The 26,887-nt window shown below is 39.6% G+C and overlaps 1 protein-coding gene across 1 annotated transcript in view; it reads left to right on the top strand.

The window, feature by feature from the left end:
• The first annotated feature begins 414 nt into the window (after positions 1-414).
• LOC146331977 (A-type voltage-gated potassium channel KCND3-like) overlaps positions 415-26,887 on the top strand; it is a 128,097-nt gene continuing 101,624 nt past the window's right edge. Inside the window, exon 1 of the mRNA XM_084737656.1 lies at positions 415-1,517. Coding sequence (XP_084593782.1) covers positions 415-1,517 — 1,103 coding nt within the window. The remainder of the gene's footprint in view (positions 1,518-26,887) is intronic.

The following is a 26,887-nucleotide window of genomic DNA, read 5'->3' as shown; positions in this document are numbered from 1 at the left end:
ACTTCATATAACCTTAATGTTGAGGTAGTACTGTAGTATGCTAAAATCTGAAAAAAAAATCTGACTAGATTTTACCTTTACCTGTGTGCTGGTTGCTCAGCACATGGCTTTAGTTTTTTGCCATCAGCTATTTCCTCAAATTGGATGACATTTTGGGCAGGTTCTGCTGGATTTGGACTGAAAACAGGGGAGAGTGACTGGAAATTTAATAGAGACGAAAACTCATTTGGAACTCAAAATGTCACAAACTTCACGCTGATTTGTTTAGTGCCAAGATGACAAAAACTGATATTTTAGTGGATCATCTAGTGCTGCTGTTTTCAGCTTTATGTTTCCTCTTTTTCGTTGCCATTTCTCCCTCAGATGTCAGTTGATTTTGCTGAAAGTTGACTATTTTGAAGACTCCCCTTCATGATGGCGACAGGAGTAGCAGCGTGGCTCCCCTTTGCCCGGGCAGCAGCCATTGGCTGGATGCCCGTCGCCAACTGCCCTATGCCCATCGCACCAAGAGACAACAGCAAGAGACAGGATGAGTTGATCGTCCTCAATGTCAGTGGCCGGCGTTTTCAGACCTGGAGAACCACTCTGGACCGTTACCCTGACACCTTGCTGGGCAGCTCTGAAAAAGACTTCTTTTACAACGAGGAGAGCAAGGAGTACTTCTTTGACCGGGACCCTGATGCCTTCAGGAGCATCCTCAACTTCTACCGGACAGGGAAGCTCCACTACCCTCGCCACGAGTGCATCTCGGCTTATGATGAGGAGTTGACCTTCTTTGGCATCATCCCCGAGATCATTGGCGACTGTTGCTACGAAGAGTACAAGGACAGGAAGCGCGAGAATTTAGAGCGACTGCAGGATGATCAGGAGGAGACGAAGGACCAGAGGCTGCCCAACATGAACTTTAGGGAGACCATGTGGCGGGCCTTCGAGAACCCCCACACTTCAACCATGGCCCTGGTATTCTACTACGTCACCGGTTTCTTCATCGCCATCTCCGTCATAACTAATGTGGTGGAGACGGTGCCCTGTGGCTCCACTGCCAACCAGAAAGACATGCCATGTGGCGAGCGCTACACAGTGGCGTTCTTCTGCATGGACACCGCCTGCGTCATGATATTCACAGTGGAGTACCTGTTGCGCCTGTTCGCTGCACCTAGCCGCTACCGTTTCATGCGCTCAGTGATGAGCATCATCGACGTGGTGGCCATCTTGCCGTACTACATCGGCCTGGTGATGACCAACAACGAGGACGTGAGCGGGGCCTTCGTGACGCTGCGTGTGTTTCGAGTGTTTCGTATCTTCAAGTTCTCCCGTCACTCACAGGGCCTGCGGATCCTGGGTTATACACTCAAGAGCTGCGCCTCAGAGCTGGGCTTCCTCCTCTTTTCGCTCACCATGGCCATCATCATCTTTGCCACGGTCATGTTCTACGCTGAGAAGGGCTCCAGCTCCAGCAAGTTTACCAGCATCCCAGCCTCCTTCTGGTACACTATCGTCACCATGACGACGCTGGGGTGAGTAATAGTTATATGCACCCCTAAGTACACAGACACACAGGTAAATACATTCACACGTCCACATGGTTGCTCACTGCTATACTGTATTCATTACCCAAGTAAAACAATCATTTATGATGTTAATAAATGCACTGGATGTATTTTTGTGGATTTTTTTTTTATAAATAAATTGAATAATTTATGAAAACCACTTTGAATTTCAAATGAGCATTAAGACAGCCTGCCCCCATACTTCAGTACACTACAGCTTATTTGAGGCTGACAGTGTGAGTAAGGGTGGGCAGTGTAGCATTCATCTAACAGCACAAACACTCGTGGCATTTTGTTTGCCTCACTTAGAGCTCGCCAAATAAGGAGACGGTGGTTGACAAGATACAATACATCTGAGCACTGAAGAGATGCTGCACGAGTTTGTGTGCGCATTAAGGACCTGGCTGATGCAGAGCTACTTTTAGTGTTTGTGCTTTATGCGTAAATGTTACCCTTTCAATTTTAGCCTTTGATGCACAGTGTGAAGCCTGAAACAAGACGAAGAACAGGGCCGAGCCATTGGAATTAAAATACATACTGTGGAAACAGTTACAGATAAAGAGATACTGTAGTTCATTTTATTTAATGTGGGGCTTCAAGAAGTTACTTATCCATGGTCAGTGTATTACCTACAGTAGATGATGGCCAACACAACCCAAGTTTGGAGAAGCAGCAGGAGTAACAGCACGGAAGCTAAGCAATGAACTGCTGTGGACAGGATCAGCAACAAAGGGTATTTTAATCATTTAATACAGGTCCACCTATAAACAACAATATCAGGTTAAGTGTATATAGTGTGTCTATAGTGTCTATATTTAGTATGTTTTCATTTCTTTACTTTGCAATTAGACAGCCTTTTCTCAGGAAATACTAGTGTTATGTAAGCCAAATATCTCATTTTACCTCACAGAACACAGAAGTAGCTGATCTACTGCTGCCTCACTTGGTTAGTTTGTACGTGTTATTGTGTGACTTTGGTGAAACAGAATTATCCTTTTAAAACACCGAAGTCACACAATAACACAAACAAATTAACAGATCGAGGCAGTGGTGGACCACCAGCTCTCATGTCCTGCAAGGTAAAATGACTGATTTCACCAATGGAGTTAGTTTTGGAGATAGTGATATCTGGCTTATATATTGCTGGTTTCCCGTTGGAGAAGGCTGTCTGACAGGTGAAGTGGTGTAAATATTCTAAATATAGGGTTTTTGGTGGACCTTTTTGAAATGGCTAAAAGACTTTTTGCTGCTGACCCTGCCCACAGTGGTTCATTGCTCAGGTTCCGTGCTGATGCTCCTCTCTGCTTCTCCACACTTGTCAGCTGGTGTCTACTGATGGTAATGCACTGACTATCGATAAGTATCTCATACAACCCCACATTAAATAATCCAAATGTATACCTGTAATCAGACGATTCATAACTATCCAATAAACTACCAGATATTTAGAATTTTTCCACCTCTGCACCCAGGTGACAATGATTTTACACAACTTCTTACTATCTTTAGATGAACAGTGATTTTTCTGCACTGTATTTCTGCATTTCCTTTTCCCTAATTGGACCACACACCAGAAGCACCATATTTATGGCCCAGGCACTGGATATAAAATGCCTTGTGAGGAATTAATTTAACGTTATTATAAAGTCAGATCTCTCTGCTGTGTGCCTGGAGGCGAGGTGTCCCATGAGAAATCCTCTGTCACCTTTATTATGATTCCACTCTGCTCTTAATCTTTTCACACAAGCTCGCTGAGATTCAGCGCCATGAATGGCGGGGTGAACTTGAAAGTGTTCCCGAAGTTTGGCTGAGTGAAGTGCTCTATTATGAAGGCACAGTGGAGGAATAGTTATGAGTTCCTAAAAATCTGTTTTCTCTCCGGCTCTCTTTGTAGATAACGCTGTATATGCAAATGCAAAACTGCCGTTTGGAATAAAATTAGATTTGGTGGTTTCACTAATTCAAATGAGTAACAGACATGTACTATTTCTTACAGTAGGATAAATGACTCTTAATATGATGAGGCAGGATAAGCAATAAAGAATATATTCAATATTTCTAAGTCTGTCTTAAAACCCATGTGCTCATATGTACATTAAAAAACATTATTACCTTTACCAAAGAGATTATGTTTCCATTGCTGTTTGTCAGTCAGCAGGATTATGGGGAAAAAAACACTTGGTGGAAGGTTGTAGCATGGGCCAAGGAAGAACCCATTAAATTTTGGAGCAGATCCATTGCAAAATAAGCTTAATTCCTTGCTCATGCGCAAACATGTTGTAATTAAAGTGAATGGTGTGCCGTGACCAAACATAACAACAAACTGTAACAGCCACTTCAACATCACTGTAGAAACAAATGCAGCAGTTATGCCAGAAATTAGCTATCAGAGATGGGGTTTTTTATGGTGGGGGATTCATCCAGAATTCTGAATTTTCTGACCTGAAATGTGACCGTTGTGAATCATGCAGATCCATGAAAAAATACATTATGGTCACTCTACCTTCTCTGTCTTCTCCTCTGTGTATTTGTCATTACATTGCTTGTTTTGTTTGACAGAAAGTTCAAAACCCATTCATACATTTATATCTTGTAATTATCTCTCTATATAGTACCTTCGGTGTCAGTGGTGGAGTCTGCCAGTCTCCCACTGGATTTAATAAGCCACGAGAACTAAAATCTGTCATAGCTTTTAGGACAGACTTATGACAGACATAATGTGTACCTATCCTTTAAAACAATAATAAGCAGCATTTACCCTAAAGATCGTGCCCTCTGCTTGTATTCTGCTATTTTCATATTTTCTCATTCTCATGTACTGTGGTCAAGACATTTTACAGTTATTAAGGGAAAATGTAGCAAACGACGGTTAGATCAAATTCAGTGTCTCTGCTCTCTGTGAGAGCTGTGGAAGAGTTTTACACACATAGACACACACAAGCAGAGCTGACTGAGGATTGTTTCAGCTGTATTGACACAAAATCCAGTGCTGTGCAGAGGTGTGGGTCTGTTTATGTGTGCTTTCCAACACAATTGCACGGAACAATCGGAAACTAACATTCACTACTTTGTTTTCGCTTTTGGCACTCGATCTCTTAATTTACTCTCTTATGTCTGTCACCCTCTCTCGTTTGTTGAGCTGGGGGGAAGGTGCCAACTTTGAATGGTGTGTTGACAAACTATGATGCATATTTAACCTTTAACTATTAATGAGGATCTGCATTTCCCAAAAAAGTTAAATAAGATATCATTCAGGTCACATTTTTTTTACAGATGTGCTTCTCCAAACAGGACCACAGGCTAAGAGTTTTAAAACCTGTTCACCTTGTGCCCAAAAGTGCACCATTTTTCTGCATTTTCTTCATTATTGAGAACGATCTGTTCAGAGATTTAAGATTACTGGAGAGAGGTGAACATGTGGGCTGTCATGCTGCAAGATTCCTAATGATTGATGTATGTTTAGTTCACCTATTGAGGACTGACATGTTTCACTGGCAGAATGGAAAGGTGACATTATAATATCAGTATCATGAAGTATAGAAAACAGTTATTCTTCAGGGTTACTATGGTCAAAGTTTTGTCTTTTTCATCCATAATGAAATGGAAACTAACTGAAAAGTCAAGCAATGATCTTCAGACATTAGTCTCTTCTTCTCTACAGCGTAAAGACTGAAAAGGCTGCCTGACCTCACCTGTGCTACAGTGTTTGTGTGTGTGTTTGTGTGTATATTATAAGAGGGTCTTTTGTGCCGCACATGAAAAAGGATAGAAATGCCAAGGTGAAAGCATTATGTAAATTGTGAACCCTGAACAATGAGTTTGAGTGTGGAGCCATTATGTCCAATGCACAATAGGCAGCAGCGCTGAGAGTCTATCTACAGCTCCGACAATAGTGATCCTCATCGCTAACCAAGGACAGTCTCTTGCAATCAGGAAAACTATCATTTGATGTGTGTTCGAGCCTCACGCAATCATTTTGTGAATGTTCAAATGCAGCATTATTTCTCTACAAAGCCACGTACGTTTTAGTGTTTATTAGAAATGGTAATATATTGTTTGACATTTTCTCACCAGAATAAATATCTAAAATCCAAAACATAGTATATTCAGGTATATTCGGATTTTCTGTGATCTTACTTGATTAAAATCTGTTTATTTCTTTTGCTTTTCCAAACAAAATCTAGTGACATTTACCAGTCTACAGATGTAGATAAATAAAAAATAAAGTTTGAGGTCTTACTGTGTGAATTCAAAATGTTTGGGATTTTAAACAACACAAAAAATTCAACTGGGATATACTTTTTAATTTAAAACCAGAAGGTATATTTTTTTATCATCTGATTCAAAGTCCATTTTTCACTATGGTCAGTTATCAAAATTGTGCTTACAAAACAAGACATGGTCATTTTGGGAATTTGTGACAGTGTCTCAGTTTTCAATAATGATAATATATAATAATAATAATATAATGGAATAAGAAGGAGCAGCCAGTGAGCTGTTGAGTCTGCAAACCTCCACTTCCTCATCAAGTAGAGCTGGGTATCTGTACTCAATACCTTTATGATAGCAATGAAAATAATCCAATCCAGGTAGTATTAGCATTTCCCCCAGCAAAGTTTTTAGGCTCTGTGGCAAGGAGGAGTGTTAGAGGCTGCACATCTCCATCTCCTTAACAAGCAGGCTGGCATATACAGTCGTTTATACCTTTCAGGTATTGACCGAAATAACCCAATACCAAGTGTTATCAAAGCTCCTCCAGTCTAAGAATACTTGCATTTAATTTGGTCCTTCCTGCCCAACATAAATCTGAACAGTGGGCAAGTTACTTTCAAAATTACGTATTTATGTTACTCTCATTTGAAAGTAATAGTTTTATAATATTAATGTCTGTGTAGAGCAATGCGTTGCACCTGCGTTATTTTCACCAAAATAATCGCATTAGGACAAGTCGGCATTATGAAATGGAAGATGGTGATGTTGTTTCCCAGAAGTATCCCTGCAGATGCCTCTGTATGCAACACTCGCGGTAAAACAAAGTTTCAGTCGCTCCTGTCCACTGCCTCTGAGCAGGCTCGCTCATGCTCATGAGCTTAACCATGTCCTGAAGCATTGATTTAGATTTTAACTCTTATCATTTCACAATACATGTGAGGGTGATGCCAAATAAAAAGGCACTGGATAAAAATTAGGTTTGGGAGAAAAAAATCAATTCTCCTAAGTATTGTTCTTGTTTTTTTTTTTTGTTTTTTTTTACAATACCTGAATTGGTTTTTGGATTGCTGAATCAATTTCTTATTTGTGTTATAAAAAAAACTGATCTCCAGAAGTGTATGATTCAACTTTTTCACATGGTTTAGTGTTTTAAAAAAAAAAGCAAACAGATATTGCAATAAATTGTAAAATTGAATCACAGTACTTGTAGAATCACAATACTTAAGAATTGCAATACATAACAAGTTGGCACTCAATTGTTGTGATATTATATTATATTATTGTATCATCCCAGCCCTACAAACATTTTGCTACCCACAGGAGGTGGAGCAGAGTGTCTACATAATAGGCTGAGAAGTTCAAGTTTGGTATTTTATGTTCCAAAATGCAAATGTTACTTTGTGTTTTAATCTATTTGTTAACAACATGGTCATTTCTATTGGTAATTGTGATTTTTGTGCTGGTTTACATTACATAGTTATTATGGGACATATATATATATATATATATATATATATTACTTAAAAAAAAATCAAAAATATTACTGTATCATGCTACCCCCAAGACTGAATCTGAATATGATCTGTATTCAGTTGTTTGCAGCACCATGCACTATAACCTCCTTTCTTCAAAACAACCCTCCTCACACAAACTTACCATAAATGTGTAAAAATTAAAAACAAATAAAACAGGTGCAATACAGTCTTTGTTCTGCAGAACTCCAGCCCACACAAACATAGCAAAAGCAGGTAGGTAATAATAGAATATGCTCAACTCGTGGTACGAGTGCAGTATGTGCCCCCCGACTTCCACCGGTTTCGTTAATGTGCAGTAAGAGCAGCTAATCTGTGCATAATTACAACTGGAAGTGAACAGCCTGCAGCCGTTCGCGAGGCTCAGTGTTCCCTCCTGCCTGTCGCCTGTCGATCGGTTCACCTGCTGAACGGACATATGCCGAGGTGATGAGGTCATCAATAACCCATCTGTCAATGCACATAAAAAGCCACGGGGGAAAAGTCACATTAAGTGAGGCAAGAAAAAAAATCACTTATATGCTTTCTACTCCCTGGAACTCTACTTGAGCTTTTCTGGTCATTTAATCAAGAGCGCCGGTCTATAGAGTTTTTTTTTTTTTTATCTGCAAGTTTGGCTACTTGTGTGCATGATGGTGTGTGTGTGTATATGTGGTTGTTATGAGTAATGGCTAACTGCTCTGTAAAACAAATATTATGGTTCATTTCAGTCACAGGAAATGCAATATATTTGTCACTATGGCTGGTAGGGTTAGGCAATTAGATGACTATCTCCTATTGGTCATGAGCTGAATCTGCAGGTGGGTTGGGGGTGGGGTTCTTTGGGGCAATATTTGTCAGTTTTGCTAATGTAATTGCTGCTCCGTGACGCGCTCTCATCCAGCGGCACAGCACACACCCGATTGCCCTGAGCTGGGTGAGGAATGACATGAAAATATCCCGTAGAGCCAGACTCTTTAAACATCTAACGCTTTCAATTAAAGATTTATTTCAACCAAACCAGAGCTGGTCATTGTTGAGACACTGGAAAGACTAACAAAGATGGTTTTGGTGAGTTGTACATGCTTTTCTGTCGAGTGCCCATTGAGCTCGTCTGAGTTCAGTAAAAGGGAGAAGCTTGAATTCAGAAGGTGTACGGTTGCATTTTTCTGTAAAATAAGGAAAAGGTTTGAGAATGTTTCATTTCTTGACACTTTGTAAGCTTATTTTGTTTAATGGACATAGCGAACTTGTTGAGCTTATGTAATGTAGTGCTTTGCGCACATCTCCCTGCTGAAACTCAGGAAGATGAGAGGAGGTGGGAGGGAGGGATAAAGCTGTCTCCGGTTGCCGGTTCATGGTCTGGCAGTGGCCGACTGGAAAATTTCAACATATCGGCCAATGCTAATTGCTGGTTATCATAAATGCATTTACAAAACAAAACATTTTGGGTATTTTTGACAGTGGATCAGGTTTCAATATAGCAGGTATATAATAGAATAAGAAGGAGCAGCCACAGTGAGCTGTTGAGGCTCCACACCCTCAGCTCCTCACTAAGAAGGGCTACTCAATATCTGTATGGGTCTCGATATAACCCAAACAGTATTGAAACTTACCCTGACAAACATTTCAACATTTCAGTCCTTTTTGTACACAGATCTTGGGGAAAAAAAGACTATTTGTATGTTTTTTCTGGCAGCTAATCACCACCAGTGTGTAATGCAACGTGTAATTGGCCCGCTGCCGCAGCAGCTATGACTCATACAATCTGTGGTGTTGAGAAGTCAAGCGCAGTGTATTTGATGGAGTTGGCGCCATCTAAAATGTTTTGAAAGTACGGCTGTTATGCATGTCACAACACACATTAAGTGGAAAATCAATCAAAATGAGCTTTCAATGTCAGTAATCGAAATCGAAGGCAGAATCTGCAATTCTTGCAACTTCTTTTCTGTCTTTTTAAGAAAAATTCTTTGATTCTTTACTCCTTTATGACAGTAAACTGAATTTGAGGACATCATTTTGGGCTTTGGGAAACAGTGATCGGAATTTTTCACTGTTTTTTGACACTTTTATCAATTAGTTGGGCATGTAGAAGCCAACCAACAGCCTATAGGGCAGAACATTGCTTTTTCTGCACCGGAGACGGCCTTTTATCACATAATGTTGATCACTGGGTCACCATAGAGGGCACTTAACCATTTTTATCTACCATTGGTACAACCAAGAGGGCACTTCTTTTTGCTTTTTGTTTTTCAAACCTGAGTCCGCCAGTGGTATCAAATGATGTATTCTATTCCTATCTGTATTACTTTATGGGTACTGGTATCAGTTTTTCAAATGATACGCAGCTCGTCCTGTGTACTTAGACAAGGCATTCCACTGAATGGGAGTCCATATTTTAGGTCCAAATGTAGTCTCTGGCAGAAACACATAAATTCACAAACAGACACATTAACTCTTGGTGAAGACTTTGTAAGGCCTGAAAACTGAGAATTTTTATCAGCCAATCAGGCATGAAAAATATAAACACACCTCAGAAAACATTCAGTAACAACATGAAATATTCTGATGTTAGATGTCAAGTCAACATTTTGATCACATGAATTTATATTCCCTGGTAGCGCATTCTCACACACACACACACACACACACACACACACATATAGTTATTGCCTTTGATCTTGTCTCGCGTTTATGACCTGCCTCCCTGCGTCCTCTCTGTGTCTGCATGAGCCCAGACAGCGCAGCAGTTCTGGGTAATGGGCTGGAGCTGAGGGAGATGAGGGGGAAAAGGGACTGACTGGCTGTATAATCAGCTGCTCTCACTGTCCAGGAACAGGGGTGTTAAATCAACCTCAGGTGGCTGGTAAAAGGATCTGGATTGAATCTCTGCGAGGTCCGCTCCCTGCGGCTGCCCCACGCTGCCGGAGCCAGCCGGATACACGGTCATTGGCATCAGTGGGACAGAATTCCAAAGATTGATGAGGATGGAGAAAGCCCTCTCTTTCTCTCCCAATCTTCCTCTTCCTAACTTATCTTTCTCTCCCCCGTCCTCCCCTCATCCCCCCCTGAGTCTCCCCGGGGAGCGGCTATTTTGAGAACACAGACTGTGTGTGTGAAAGGGAGTTATCTGTTTCAACTATAATCTGATACACGATACAGGCACGGTGGATGAGAGCGGCCGTTTCTACCTGCGTGACAGGTGCACAGGAAGCGAAGGTTCGCTGGCACGCCACCGGCTCTCTCAAGTCTCCCACGCCTCTAAAAACATTATTAACCCAATAATGAGAGAAATATTAATGAGGTGTGCATTGAAATCTGACTCTGGTGTTATAATTAGAGTGATTCTCCCAGTTGTAGAGTCCTGGTCCTGGACGGAGGCTTGTTGAAAGTGAGAGAAAATGTTGTTATGCATGTAGGTCATGTTCCCATCTCTGCCTTAATCAGTGGCTATATATAATCTGCTTCTTTCTTCAGAGAGACTTTTAGCTCGCTCCCCTCTGTGTTCTCTGCTCAACATCTCTATTAGACGATGTGGACGGGGCCTAGGGGCCAAAGGAAGGAAGAGGGAGGTCAGACGAGTCGTGTTTCGAGTCCACACGAACTCTGTGGTGCAGGGTTAGTCAAAACGGGAAGTGGCCAAGAAAAGCCAAACAAAACTTAGAGCGTTAGAGCGTCCACATTCATTAACCTCACGGTCAAACATATGCACATGCTGCAACTAAGGATTACTTTATATTATTTATTTTATAAATTATACTTTGCATGTAAAATAGAAGCTCTGTCACTAATCAACATTTTTTTTTGTTTGAGCCACAACTTTATGTTGCACTTTTTGATCCCAGTTGTTATGCCTCTGTGCTGGCAACAATTATTTGGAATTATTTGAAATTACGCACAAACATCCACTTGGACGATCTTGGACGAAGGATGAACTGATTAGATTAGAAAGGTCGAAGGTCACTGTGACCTCACGAGTCCCATTCTTGTAAATGTGATATCAGATTTGGTACAAAAGTCCATTTAGACTCAAGGATGAAGTGATTAGAATTTGGAGGTCAAAGGTCAAGGTCACTGCTACCTCAGGTAAGGTGTGTTAATGGTTCACTCATGCATGTACTGCATTTAGATGCACTGGGTTTTAATGGTTAAGATGCAAGCACATCAATTCAGACGGCCTGTATCAGTAAAAAGCTGAATGCGAATCGTAAAAAAAAAAATTGATGCAGCACCAGCGGATCAATAAATCTCATTAGGACGTGCCTATGTCTTAATTTTTGGCATCAAGGAACCGCCGCTGGTAGTTTCCTCTGTCTGCTCTCACTGAGCACCTGATTCCCTGCTCACACAAAACAAGCCCCATTTACCGTAAGCTACAGTATCTCATTTACAAATAAGATTCCTCCTAAGATCACCACCGTAATGTTCCCTTCTCTCTGTCTCTCTTGTTACTGGATTTAGTAAAACTATCAGGATTTCTTCTTGCAACTAATAGCACCTTACAACTATAGCATTAATAGAATCGAAATGTAAAGATTCACATTGGATCGTATGAGATTGCATTGTGGCAGGGCTGAATCGTTTGCTATTTAAAATCATCATATCATTCAATATATATTGAGATACGTCTTGAAACAGTCTCAGGCAGTGAGATGCACACCCCTACAGTACCCCATGTCCCCATTCTTGTGAATGCAATATCTCAGGAACACCTGAATTGAAAAACATGTTTTTGGCCATACTTTATTGTAGTTCTTCAGCTCTTGGCTCTCACCAACTCACTTGAGGATCTTAAGTTTTTAGCACTATTGCTAACTTTAATGGACTGTTTGTGTGACGGCTGAGTGTGAATTTGTCATCCATCTTGAAACTTAAGAAAAGCATTGCTGGACTGAAAGCTTATCTCTAAGTTTTTCAATATTACCACGGTACCTTGGTAGTGCGTGCACCCCAGTTTCTAAAGTTGAGTCCTTATCACAGCAGCCTGAGTTCAAATTCAGTATGTAGCCCTTTGCTGCATGCCCTCCTCTCTCTTTTCCACCTTTGCTGTCTATCTTTTCATGTCCTCTCCAAAAAGCAAAAGGCCAAAAGACAATCTTTTAAAAACGAGAGGTTATCCTAAGAAAAACACAAACATCAGTAATTTCAGTAAATGCTCAGCATTTGCCTGACATTTGTTCAAGTGTCGACACGCAGCCTTTGTAATTATGACTTCTGTCCATCGGGGCAAAGCAGGAAGTAATGTGATGTTGTAGTGAATTCTTCAAAGGTTTCAGCGTGACTGACATATAATGTTGTCCTGCTATTAGAGGTGTTGGTTCAGAAAATGTTTGTTTGTGTCATTCTGAAGGGTAGTTACTGCCCATTGTTCTGACAGCCCATTATTTCGAAACCTCAATAGTCTGAAAAATGTCCCATGGGAGTGAGAGACTATGTGTTTGACAGCCCATTATCCCGTAAGCAAACGCCCATTGCACCAAAAACACACGCATTCCCTGCAGTTCTTAGTTCAGTGACTGTTGGCCCTGTCCATGGTGCTGAATTTGTGAGGGGTTTGTCCTCAACAGGCTCTTTCTGGCCTTAAAATCTCAGCACACCGAGTTTGTATTTTTCATCAGAAATTCTCACATGATTAAAAATAAATATGACCTCATGTTGTGTCCATCACATTTACACATAGACTCCAAAACTTTTGTCAGTTCGTTTCTGTGCTTATTCGCATCCATCAAATAACAATGATTATAGTAGGACGACGAAATAGAGGATGTGTGTGTGGCTGCACAGTGTGGACACAGAAAGGGAGGACAGCTTAGCCCCTTCAGGTGCCAAATGCAAGACGTGGGCAAAGAGTGGCGTCATTTTAGGACGGTACCTTCAGTGGAGAGAAGCAAGGGAGTAAATGCAAAAGAAGGAGCAACAGAGCAACAGCAGCATCACCTTGCAGGAGCTGCAGACAGCTTGGCCCCCAGCATGAGGGGACTCACTGCAGAGAAACTAACCTAGAAGCGAGAGCTAGGACCACAAAATCATCCTCATTCCCTGGTAGCTCAGTTGGTAGACTGCCCACCCGATAAACAGAGGCTAAGATTCCTCAACAGCGGCCATGGGTTTGATTCTAGCCAGAGGCCTTTTGCATGTCTTCCCCCGTTTTCCTCCCTCATTTCTGTCTGTCTAAAGCTGTCCTATCAAGTGAAGGCCCAAAAAATCTAAAATTGGATGATAGATTGAAAAAAAACTCATACAAAAGAAATGCAAACTTGTTGTGCAAAGGCCTTTACACCAAACAACATTTCAAATGTTTTTACTTTCAGACAAATTTCCAGTGTCAGAATAAAACCATGAGAGTTTTACCTCAGCTGGTTCACGCCCCTGTCACCAAAGTTGTTAAGTGGGTTACACTTTGGAACAGCAGGGACAGTGTGTATTTTTGGAGCAATCGGCCTTTGGAGAAATGGGCATTTGTTTCCAGGATAAATGGGCTGTTGGACAAATGGGCTTTTGGTCCAATGGGACTATTGGGACTTGTGGACTATTGCGGGTTTCAAAATAATGGGCCGTTGGAGCAAAGGCATGGCGTTGTTACACAGAAATGGTTTGAACAACCTGTTGAACAGGGCTCCGTCCAAGTCGGTTTTGGAGTAATGTGGCCTGGTTAATCATTTAGTCAAATCAATGTTCAGCAAAGACAGTCAAAAATCATAAGCTCGCCGAGCCTCGGTTGCCAGATTTCTTTTTCATTCAAACAACCGTCCAAAACCCAACGTTATTCAGTCTGAAAGAAACAAATGCAGGAAACATTTCATTTGACAAGCTGGAAGCAGTGGCGATTATCAAGACGATTGTCAGATTTATTGTGGTTTCATTTTCTGTCATTTTCTTGACAAACCATTTCAGCAGAATACTTGTTCTTACAAGCATTCAAATGTAGACAGCAGACATGTACACAAAGACTGTTTCATCTTGTGCATCAACATTGCTGTTATTTAGTCTGATCTTTTGGAAATTGGCATCTTTCAACAACTGATAAGCCTTGTTTGTCTGTGCTTTGCCTTGAAGTCTGTGTTTCTCGTGAATGTTTCAGAAGATGTTAATGAGGTTAATTGTCTTAGTTGACCACTGATCTTGATGGCGCTGTGTAACTACATAAGCGTGTCTGGAGCAGTGAGTTTGGTGACAATGAAGACGGCAATAATCCCAGGCCTGGTTTGATGAAAGGTATTCTTAACTGCGTTCTTAGCTCTGCACCCGGCTCAATGTAGGCTAAAGGGATTAATTAATGCTGGGTAGAACAAAGCCTCTCATGTTGGGAATTAATCAATAGGATGTTTAAATATTGCATGTACATGGTAAAACCTAAAATATTTAAAGTAGCCGTTGCCTTTTTTGATCTGTGTGAAATTTGTGTGTGGTTTCTTGCCTTTTGATTTCCTTGATATTTAAATAATTCTATATTTTCCTAGCCTTTATTTGCTGGGTATATTATGTTTACAGCCGTGGGAACAATGGATAATTGTAAGAGAAATGAGGGGTTTAGACGGCCAATTAATTCTAGAATGACATACATTGTTTTGTTAATAATTCAGGACTTTGCACCATGCTGAAACAGAACTGGAATGTGGAGCTACATAGTTTGTAAGAGGGGGAATGTTCAGTGATCATCAGAGGTTACATATTGTGCTGCTTTTCTATGGCAGCCTGCTTTCAGATACAATTAATGGGCTATTTTGCTGCTTTGCTGAACCCCTGGGGTCAAAATGAGTGCAGCTCGTATGAAATTAGAAATATTCCCGCCTTTATCGGGCCGCGATGCTTGTGGAGCCAATTTCCCAACACAAGGTTCTTTAATAGAAACCTTTCTAATGATAGCTGTGGAATTTAATTTAGCTCCAACACGGGTTCATTTAACACCTAAACTCATTTTAAAAAAAATTAAACTTGCAAAGGATGGTATTCTCTGGGAAGCTTAATGACCTCCGTCCATTCTCACTGTTTCTCTCTATCTCTCTCCTACTAGTGTGGTAAAATGACAGAAGCTCTATCCTGGTGTAACATCATCCATTACTCGCACACACAGACGCACGCACATACACACACACACACACACACACACACACACACACACTACCCTTGACATACACATATGCACATTCTGTATAAATGTGGATGTGTGTATGTTATCACAAGCTGACCTCTAGTGTGACGGCAGTAGACAAGAGAAATCATCTGATAAGGCTTCAGCCCTGTTTCTTTCATTCTTCATCCTCTCTGCGCTCACTGTAACCTTCACCAGTGCTGCCTTCAAGTACCTTTTTCTGGGTTGAGCAGAAGCACAACATGTGCTCAGAAATCACCTGTCAAGTCATCAAATCATGTGCAAAGCAGTGGCTCAAAAAATCTCACAATACCCTGGCTTCAGTTTAGCCTCTTTGGCTGATGCATTGCAGGAAACCAGTCTTCCTTAGAGCACCACAAAAGTGGTATCATCCTCTTTTCACGGCGATCAAGCAGTTTTTCCCCAGGTGTGTTGGATAAATGTTGACTTACAATGATCAATTTAATACTGCTCCAACATTTCATGAAAGGAATAAAAAAATAACTTTTAAACATTAAGGAAAATCCCAAAACACCTTATGGAGCCTTTTCTGTAGAAAAAGCAAATATTGATATATAATCCATCCCTTAAGGCGCCATTATTTTCAGTCAGAACTGCTTGTCAGAAGGTCAAATAGCTTTGAAAGCTCCTCTTCCTCCTTTCCAATAAGGAGATTTATGTCTGAACTTTTCTGTAGGGCTGTATCCAACTTATAATTTTGTTAGTCAAAAGGATTTGGCTGTTAAATATGAATACACTATCTGTCCCTTTTTTTTTTATTCATATAGACTATCAAGCAATGCTTTATTGAACTGTCTGATTTTTAAACAGTGTTTGAACAAGACATTTAGGGTGACAGCAAAGTTCACATAAATACAGTGAACAAGTCGAGTTTAAGCCTTGATGATGTCTTGACAAACTTATGTGTGCTTAACTACGTTCAGTTTGCTTTTTGCCAGAAATTAAATTAATGAGAGCAGTGAGACTGTACCAAAACATTTAAGTTGTAGGCCTTAAAACCAAAACAATGAGCTGAAAGACATTATAAAAGTTCTGTAGAATTGAGGAAAACTAGTGACACCTTAAATATTTTTCATAGTCATATAATTAATTGTTGATGCGAAACATTTATTAGTGTAGCTTTAAAACTACTCCAGCATTTGGTATAAATAATTTAAATGACATAAATAATTGAACTGATGCTTCTGCAAATTAAATTGTGCACTAACTGATTTTCTTTTTTCTGAAGGTTTTTCCTCACAGTCTAATAGTTAATGTTTCACACCATCACTGCACTAACTTATTAGGAAGTTTTTAATTAATTTAGTTGAGTCTTTTATGTTCACATTCATCTGAAAACAAACAATTTAGACATCACTGAACAATCCTTTATCCATCTTCAGAGCGATCCAGCTTGAAAAGGACCGAACTGTTTACTCTCGTTTTCTGCCGTCACTGGACTCCAATTTTTTCCTCTTTTATCTTTTTTTCTTTTATCTCGTTTTCTTTTTCTAGCCCTAATTGTTTAGGACTCTCTTTTTGCCAGTTAGGTATAATGATTGTTTTTCCTTCTTGACTTGCGGTAACAAAGCACAGATCTCAGTACAGTAAACACCAGCAGCTTTAAACAGTACAGTACAGCATGTGCAAATGTCTTAATGTATTCTGAACATAACAGTAAACATGACTGCTTTCAGACAGCAGGATCTATGCTTTGTTGCATAAAAAAAACTGCGAATGTATCTTTGATGTTTTACCCTAACAAATCACTTATTGGTCCTTTAATTGTGATTATGTCATATTTAAACAACTAGTGGCAAGAAGACTGACAGCCTCTACATTTTTTGCTGCTGGGTTGGATTTTGTTTCATGTCAGCTTACCTGCAGAAGTCGTTCTGCTGCAATCAGGAGCTGTTACTGACTCTGATCTTTTTTTTCTTCCTTTCCACATCAAAAGCAGAGGAGGGGCTCCTGGGGTATGTTTGGAAGGGGATGGCAACTTTTTTTGTGACAAGAGGCATCAGTTAATTTTACTTTAAGAAACCACAAGTTGACACATTTAGCACCTTTCAAACATGCAGCTTCTTAAGTTGTCTTGTTTGGTGGCATGAAGTAATAATTGTTTGGCTGCTTAACAAATATATGAAATTGTTCTTGACATTTTTCTGAAGCCTCATGTTTGATCTCACCCTTAAACAGAGGTGCGGTTGTTGTTGTGCCTTGGAGCAGCGGCACCAAGTCTCAGACGAGTGTTTGTGCGTGTGTGTGTGTGCGATTGAATGTGGTGTGCTAAGGTCAACAAAGTGAGAAGTGAAGGGAGATGATGTGAAATAGGTTATAGGAGAGCCGAGGAGAACAAAAGCATAGACGAAAAACAAGAATCTTTAAATGTTATGGTCTGAAAATATCTTAGGGATAGTTTGGTTTTTATGAGGAATTTATCCATCGTCAGTGTAGTATCTACAGTAGACGGTGGTCGCCACGCCCCAGTTAGGAGAAGCAGAGAGGAGCACCAGCACAGAAGCTAATAAATATCCTGCTTTGGACGGAGACAGCAGCAAAACATATTTTAGTCACTAAAAACCTGCCCATCTGAAAAAAATCAGATTCATTGTACGCTACTGTATATTTAGAATAACTTAACCTCACTGTCAGACAATCTTTTTGACAGGAAACCTCTGTTATATAAACCAGATATCATGCTCTCCAAGCCAACTCCACTGGTAAAATCAGTAATTTTAGCACACACTTTTAGTTTCTGTGTTGTTGTTTTGTGACTTTGGTGTGTTAAAGGGTTAGTTTGGGTTCACCAAAGTCACACAATAGCACAAACAAGCCAGGTAAAGTTATGTTTTTATTAAAGGAAGTTGGTTGAGTGTGAGAGAGCGATTTTTTGGGCTCACATAATGGTGGTTTTCCATTGGAAAAGGCTTTCTGATGGCAAGGTAAGGCAAAAAATAAGTCTAAATATGGCGCACACATAAACCGTTCAATCAGTGCTTGAAATTAAGGATGGCCTGTTGTCCCCAGGACAATAGAAATGTCACCTGGGACACTAAGATACTGTGGGTACTTGGGCAGTGGAGAAACTTCAATGATATTTCAACAATAATTATTACGTTTATGTGTCATGGACTTATATGAGATGCTCGAATTAAAATAAATGTGAGGTGGCACTGTCATGAACTCTACACTATGTCACATGTGCTTGCACTGTCACAAAGTGTATTTATGTAAATCTCCATTACCATATACTAGGGATGTTCCTGGCGACTAATTACCCTGTTGATTAAATGCAAAATTTAATTTAGACTAGTCGAACACTAAGAAAACAATCAAAAAGCAGTTAAAATTTAGCAGAATTTATTAATTTATAATGTTAAACACTGTCCGAAAAAAAATACTTAATCACAGTCAACAACTTAGTACTTAGTACTTTAAATGCCGCTGAAATGCATGTTTCTTTGCACTGTGCAATACAAACCTTACACATTAATGTACAAAACATGACAACAACTCACTAAACGCTTCACCTTTTCAGACCGAAGAGGTTCACGGTGTCTGCAGGTAAAAGATCCAGAGCTAACGTTAGCTGCCAGCCTGCCACACAGTGTGGCTAAGTGTTAGCAGTGCTAGCAGCAGCAGCAGCAGCAGCTCCGCTTGCAGGTTCATGTCTGTGTATGTGCTTAATGTGGGTACATTTCTCTAGTCGAGTGAATATATATCAGCTTATTCTGTCACAGTCTACATTCATCTGTCCAACATTGCTGATATGAACATCCAGGGTTGCCACGGTGATTGGGGCATACGCGCTCGGCGAGAGGGGCTGATGTCTGACGGTGCCGCAGGCTCTACTAGTTGCCAAATGAGAATTACTTTTTTCAAAACATTAAGTTCAAATTTCTGAACAACTAGTATGTTGTTCACAAAAGATTGGAATTTCTCATTCATTTAAGCAATTTGCAAACATTTTAGCATGGGTTCAAAAGAGTAAGAACAATTATTAACAAATTTGCACAATTACCACCTGCACATGATTTGCTGATCAAAACTGTTGAGTTGATTCTCAGTGAAACTGTCGAACTCGTCACAATTTAAAACAAATATTCTTTCATTGCTTGAGCAATCACATGCAAAATTATCCATTCAGTCATTACTATTCAGTAAAAAGATATTTGTATAGATGAAACATTTTCAGGGTTGACTGTCACGGTGAAAAAACAGCTTTTTGAGTCGTACAGCTCACATTGTGATAGAACAACTTTTTATTTTGGTGGCACTGGCCAGTTTACTGACAGAAAAAATAGGTTTTGAAACATGAATGAAATGTTTTGGGTGAGTTACTGCACCTTTTGCAAAAATGCAATACGTTTGTGATGTTTCATCAAACAGCTATGACCACTGCATGCACAGATTTGAGAGAGTTAAGACTGTTTTGAGAAATTAACCAAAACCATTCAGAAAAACTGTAAAGAATAATTAAAACTGATTATGGCCAAACACCCACATGTTTTCAATGTTTTATTCAGATAAAAGTGCAGGAACAACTGGAAAGCTTCCAGGGTGCACCACAGTGAGTCAATGAAGTGAAACAAGTTACTAAAATAAAGTTATTAAACTATATTTATTATGTAGAGTGAAAAAAGGAACTTCAACTTCTTTTGGGACAGTGGTTGTAAAGTCTGAAATAGTTGAGAGGATAGTTCGGGACAGTTGCAGGACACTGAGGATTTGTTTAAGTGCTTAAAATTCAATTTGTTGCTGACCCACGTTACAGTAGTATGTTCCTCAGCTTCCATTCTGGTACTCCTCTCTGCTTCTGCAAACTGGAGGCGTGTCGCCCGCCATCTACTGTAGCTAAGACACCAACTATTCATACCTCATACAACCCCGCTTCGAATAATCCGAATTATCCCTTCAACAATGCGATGGTGGGACATCATCGGAAGAGAGCAGAGATTAAAAGGCAAGAGAAGAGTAGGAGGAAGGTGAAAAAGGAAGTGAGTGTAGGCAGGTGTAAAAAGAAAAGGAAGGAAGCCAGTGAGGAGGAGAGAAGACGTGATGCTATCTGGTACAGTTTCCAACATGCTATCTCAAGATGTTTGTATCAGGGTGCAAAGGAGAACCTTGAATGACACGGCATGCTATGCACCCCGAATGAGCGAGTTATTTTTAGATACTTGGCCCTTATCTCACTACACAGCTGGCTCAGAGAAAGGTAAAGAAAATGTACTTATAACCTTCAGTGTGCTGTGAAGGAGGATATGGATGAGTAGTGGAACTGTTAGTTTCTGGGAGGACAGTCGAGGTTAATTGTCCGTACAGTGAAAGCAAAATGAAGTTCATAAAGAACAGAGAGAAATTACAGGACTCTTGATTGTCATGTTTGGTCTAAATAAATCAAAAACTTACATCAGATGACATGAAAGTGTACGTTTCACCGCCTGTGTGTGAGTGTGTGTGTGTTGTCTACCGTACCCTCCGGTGCATGCCTGACATTACATATAATACCAGCATGTTTATTTATATTTTCCATCGGTCTCAAACGCAGCTTCAGGACACAGTGTCATGCCTCCCATTTCACCTCACGTTTAAATATCAATTTATATGCAGCCAGAGTTCAGCAGATGTTGAAAAGATGTGTATGTTTTCTTTCATTTATTTGAATCAAGTGTTTTTCTTTCTCCTCCGAGATCAGAAGTGAAAGTGATGATGTGTGTTTCATTCAAACATTCATGAAGCAATAGATGAGATCCATTAACCAAAATGAGCTTTCTGATTGGACGGCAGAAGCAATCGACAGTCGTGAGATTGTTGTAATAAGTGCATTCATATTCAGGGGGGTTGTTAGATTTATATAGTGTCATCATCAGGGAGCGACACACAACAGATTATTCTTACTGACTTGAGCAGCCATTTGCAGTGATAACAGTCATTATTAGTGTTAATTATGCGTGTCCATGTTCATCTTCATGCCATCCAGGTTGTTTTTTAATTTACTGAAACACCTCATAATCAAATAGAACAAATGATTTAGGTGATGTTTGCAGCAGGGGGCGGTATCTTTCTTATCCCCAGGCTTGTAAAGAAAATAATTTAATATAAAGTGGGTTTTTGAATCAACAACAACTGCATGTACATTTAAATTGCTGTATATTTGTATTTGGAAAGGATGTGTTTTGTTTTTACAACTGTTGCAGCAGTTTTCTGGAAGGGTTAGACCTCCATCAACAATTATTATGAAGAACACCTTCATTATCAGTAGGGCTGAGTACTGTTGGTATCTGGGATTTGGTACCGGTACTGAATCGGTATCTTTTTCTTACACTCAAATATGTAACAGGATAAAATGATGAGATGATGAGAGTTTATATCCAAAAGGTCAGAGGTCAACTTCACTGTGACATAATGTTCAGCTATTTATCAGTCCTCTGTAGAACATAATATTTCTAGGGCTGACACCTTCTGATTGGTTGTGCTCTTGTCCAACTGAATTCCTCTCTTTGGTCAGGCAGTCGCTGGTGTTTACTTTAATAAGGAGAGAAGCGTCTCTTAATCCGTTATTGACAGGGACATGTATGTAGACCTGAATTTATTTTTGAGGGAGAGGCCATTTACTGAACATTTGTTTGGCTCCAAACTAATTGATGTTAAGAAGAAGAAGACAGAGTGAACACATGTAATTTCCCCAAGGGATCAATAAAGTCTCTTATTTTACACATACAGGCCAGAAATGGACATGCGTTAATGGAAAAATGTTAGATTGATGGGGCTGCACACATATAGTCAGGCACCCTGACCGGTTAAGGGTTCAGTGCCTTGCTGAAGTACATCTCAGCAGTGCCCAGTATGTGAACTGGCACCTCTCCAGCTACCGGTTCACTCCATACTTTTTGGCCCGAGCTGGACTGAAACTGGCTACCCTCTGCTCCCTAAGCCAAGACCTTACAAACTGAGCTACTACCACTCATGATTGACAACTTCAAGCTTGAAAGTTTTGCAGTGCTTAACTGTTAATGTTCATCAACAGTAGTTGATTGGATGCAGTTTTTTTTTGGTCTCTTGTTGCTGTATGTACATTTACTTGATAGATATATCTGGATACAGCTACGTGTGAAAAGACATGGTCAACCTGCAGGAATTCATTTGCTCGGAAACACTGTGCAACTTTGATTAGCACCATTTATGCTGCCAGGTAGAGTCACTGTGGCTGATTTAGTTTATCTAGAGATAATGTGCAGACCAACCAACCAATCGATTGGTTGAATAGAAGGCAGAATTTCAGTCATCCAAGATTTTCTTAAGTTGGTTACAGCCCTAATAATTAAGACCAATTATGACCCCTTAAGTCCCCCTAATATTGGTTTCATACTGCAGTTTCGAACATACTAATAAACCTCACACATTGCTGTAGCATTTGAAATAGCATGTTGGTTTCAAGAATTTCAGATGTGATGGCTAATGCTATTAAAAATGCTAAACTAATGTCAACCAAGACAGTGAAAGAACAACAACAGCGTATCTAATGAGCTAATTAATCAGCAAGATGTCGATGAAGTTGTTGATGCCTCACTTAAAGTTTTGCTGCCCATGGAGGCTTAATTTAGACTTTTTAGGTGCTAGCTGCAGGCATGCTAATGTTAGTTGCAGCTGCTGTGGTGGACTTGGCTTTCAGGCTATGAAAAACACTTCAGTCTAGCTTTTATATGTACTGTATTTTTAGTTTGGTTAGATGTGTTGCCTTTCCCAGCTTTGCAGCTAATTGTGAGACCGATGAATTTTGGCTTGTTTGAGATTAGACCCATTCATCAGAGGTGAAAGTAGGCTGGTGCAGTCCAGTGCTCCATACCACTAAAAAGATTTAGTCTGGTGTGCAGTACTGGGAAAAGGGGACAGCAGCTGCCTGCCGAAGGCCACATACAAGAAGCAAGAAAACTCATCTGATAACATGAGGTCAACATAAACAACGATCAGTTTTCTTAAATTCTTCCAGTGTATTTGTGCCCAGCACACACCTGTGTGTTTTTAATCCATGCTGGAGGGAACCCCTCTGCCTGTCCAAAACTGTTTAGGTACTGCTGGCTAACACTTCAGCTGCAGTTGACTGTGGATTTTTAGCAGACAGTTGTTTCTTGCAAAAATCTCCCAAGTAAAATTAAAAACAAAGTAAGCTGTGGTGTTTTCATTCCAAAGACATCAACAGCAGGTCAAAGCAGCACTGTAACATCTGTGGGTTATTCTGAAACTCTGACATAATAACAGTGCTGGTGCACATCTTTAAACACACACAGTGCCTGAAAGGTTCTGTTTGATTTATTGTTTCTGTACTTTTGTTTTTATCACAACCAAACCAGCACTAGTCATCAACAAGTGTTTTGCCTTGAATAAAAAAAAGCACTTAGAAGTTGTAAAAGACATTTTGAGACATTTGAGCTTCTCATCATCATCTCTTCTGTCATTTATGTGCCAAAAGGTCTAAAAAATTCTAAGACGGAGACTTGTAAACTCTTCAGCTGCTGGTGATGAATTTCTGCTGTGTTCAATACGATGACAGAGGTCAGAAATTCCCAGTTGAAATTTCCAGCGTCTGACACACTTGGTGTCATGCCTTGAGGTCAAAGTGTGTAATAAACAAAGCTGACCCTGGAAAATGTAGTTTATTTGGAAAGTGTACAGACAGTTGAAGCCTCCACAGCCTCACAAGAAGAAAAAAAAACAACACACAATCCAAAAACAAAAGCAACAAGTGCCATTATACATTTTATTTTATGCCACTTAAAACCAGTGGTGAGATATTTTAACATCAGTTTACATGTAGAACAGGTTTAACCGTTTATTATTTTAATTCCCTTGGATGCTGCCATTGTTGTGTGACATCAGAATAGGAACTCTGACATTGAGTGGCGTTCCACTGTACTTTTTCTACTAGGAGGCTGGAAATATTTTGAGTTCTAAGTTGTCTGGAGTTCAAAAAAACTGTAAAAACTGACTTAGAAAATTTTGTCAGCATTCACTTCTTATTTTGTCACACATAAATCATTATAATTTATAAATAATTTGCTATATATTACATTCTTTCTGCACCATACACCATACACACACATACATACAAGAGATGAAGGTTGGGGTAGTACTGCCAGCAAGAACTTGAATCTTCTTTCTCCCCTGCCTTTAATGTTTTTTTTTTTCCTTTTAGCCCGCTACAGCGTTAACTAGCCAAGAGTCTGATCCTTTAACACACATTTTCCCAGCATAATTGAAGAGTAAAAATAAAAAAAATTCAAAAAAAACCCTCAAAATTCAGAATAAACAAAATACTGACAAGTTGCAGCTCTTGCCAAACAAAACAAACATATTACTACACCTAATAGGCTTTAATTTTGGCAAAGCAGTAGTGTGCAAACTCTTCAGTAAATTAATAAAAATGACTTGCACAGTTTGAACAAGCAGTTTTATAAGCTGAACTGTCCAAAGCACTGTGCTGATGTAAAAATTAATGCCCTAAACAAGCTTTTCGGCACGCAAGCAGCACTCGTTCACTCACAGTTGCCATAAAAGGTAAGATGACTGCCTGACCTGATTTTGAGGTTTGATGCCTCCAGCTGTGCCGGGTTAAAAAAAAAAGAAGTAACCGTGTGCGAGCCAAAAGTGGAGTGAACAATGACGCTGCTTTTTCAACATGAAAAACACTGACAGAGAGAAGAGAAGAATGAAACAGATGTGTCTCTTGGCTTTGTGCCGAATGAGATGATTGCAGAAACACTCGACAGGTTAACTTGCATGTAATGAACCAGTGCGTAAACTGAATTACAACTTATTTGATAAAAAGCTTGTAGTAGCATCTCTACTGCAGATCTATTAAACAGGAGCACATTACATACAACATTTTAACTGTTTTGGATTACAATGCAGCTTTCAATCTTATAAGAAGAATCTGGTCTTTCAGCTTTAGCAATTTTTCTTTTCAACCAGTATTTCAACTTGAGTTGCAGGGAACCTTTATTTTTTATGTACTACATTGCTTTTAGACACACAAGACAGGAACACAATGGAGAACTCAGAACACAGACAAAAACAATAAACTTTTTAAAATCTTTCTCAGATGTTTGCAATATTAAAACAGGCAAAGAAAAAAAATAGGATGTGGATTTGATTTTTTTTGTTTTTTTTAAACTGTCTGCAGTGCGATTACTTAATTTTATTCATTTATCAGTGGAATTTGCATTTTGTCTTGGTGGTCTTCACAAGTTTTTTTTTCCTTCCTTTTATGCATCCAAGCTGGCAACAGTTGTAGCTGGAGGCATTATGTTTTTGTGTTGTTAGTCCATCAGTCCGTCCGTCCATCCCCTTCTCCTGAATGCAGTAGCTTTAGATTTTGGAGGTCAAGGTCAATTTGACTTCACAAAACGTGTTTTTGGCCATAACTCAAGAATTCATATGCTAATTATGACCAAATTTCACAGAAATATGTAATAAAATGATGAGGTGATGATATTTTATATCCAAAAGGTCAAAAATCAACTTCACATCATGATAGGGTTCTACAAAACAGTGAAACTCTGCCCAACCTCTACTTCTGTGTAAAAATAGTGTCTAAAGCTGGCTTTACATGGTGAAACTTTAAAGCAGATAGTTGCAGGTTGCAAGTTGCATGAGACAAAATTTACATGCAACTTGACAGTTACACAAAGCTATTCAAAAACAAGAGTCTCATGCAATACAGTTAATCATTCATTTCACTAAAATTATCTGGCTAGATTGGTCATCATCTGTTTTCATCTGTTTTATTGTGTTTGTGTTAGATTATATAAAGTGGGAAGTGTTATTGTAACTACACTTGTAACTTTGTAGCTTATTTCGTTTTGTTTCCTTGCTGGATAATATTAATATGGACGTGTTGTTTTGCATTTTCTTCTGACGCTGGCTGTTCCAGAGAATAGGAAGAAAACGCTGTCAGTGCATTAATTCTTATGGATATGCCTTGCCTTGGCCATCTCACGTTTGTTTGTTGACAGTGTTACCAGCCTGACACGAAGTCTATGCGGATAATCTCCTTCTGAAGTGTCCAATAGATCATCTTATACATATTTTTGGTAAGCTGCTGTAAGTTAAAATCAGTTGGAATGACACCATTTTCAACCAGCTGAAGCTGCATGAAAGTTTCACAGTATAAAACCAGCCTAAGTGAAGACAGTTTCTCACTGAAAATTACTCACTGGAATCATATGTCAATAAAATTATGACTTACATTTTGCCAAAACACACACTTAACACCTTTTAAAAGAATGTCCTTGAAAATCTGCCGTACATACATGACTCTGAATAGACATGGATATAAACTGCAACCTGACTGGTTGGTGGAGCCTTACAACTGCGAGGTGGTAATTATGATTTTTAATGTGATCTTTTTAAAGTTTCTTAGTGTTTTCTGTAATATTAATATAGGCACAAATTAAAATGACAACAATCAGGATGGGGATTTTATTTTACAAATACCATCTGCAGTGCAAACACTTAATTTT

Source organism: Lutjanus erythropterus, chromosome 2 (genome assembly GCF_056507025.1).
Source record: "Lutjanus erythropterus isolate fLutEry1 chromosome 2, fLutEry1.hap2, whole genome shotgun sequence".
Classification (NCBI taxonomy): domain Eukaryota; kingdom Metazoa; phylum Chordata; class Actinopteri; order Lutjaniformes; family Lutjanidae; genus Lutjanus; species Lutjanus erythropterus.
The sequence above is the reverse complement of the archived record's forward strand: the minus strand, read 5'-3'. Positions and strand labels throughout refer to the sequence as shown.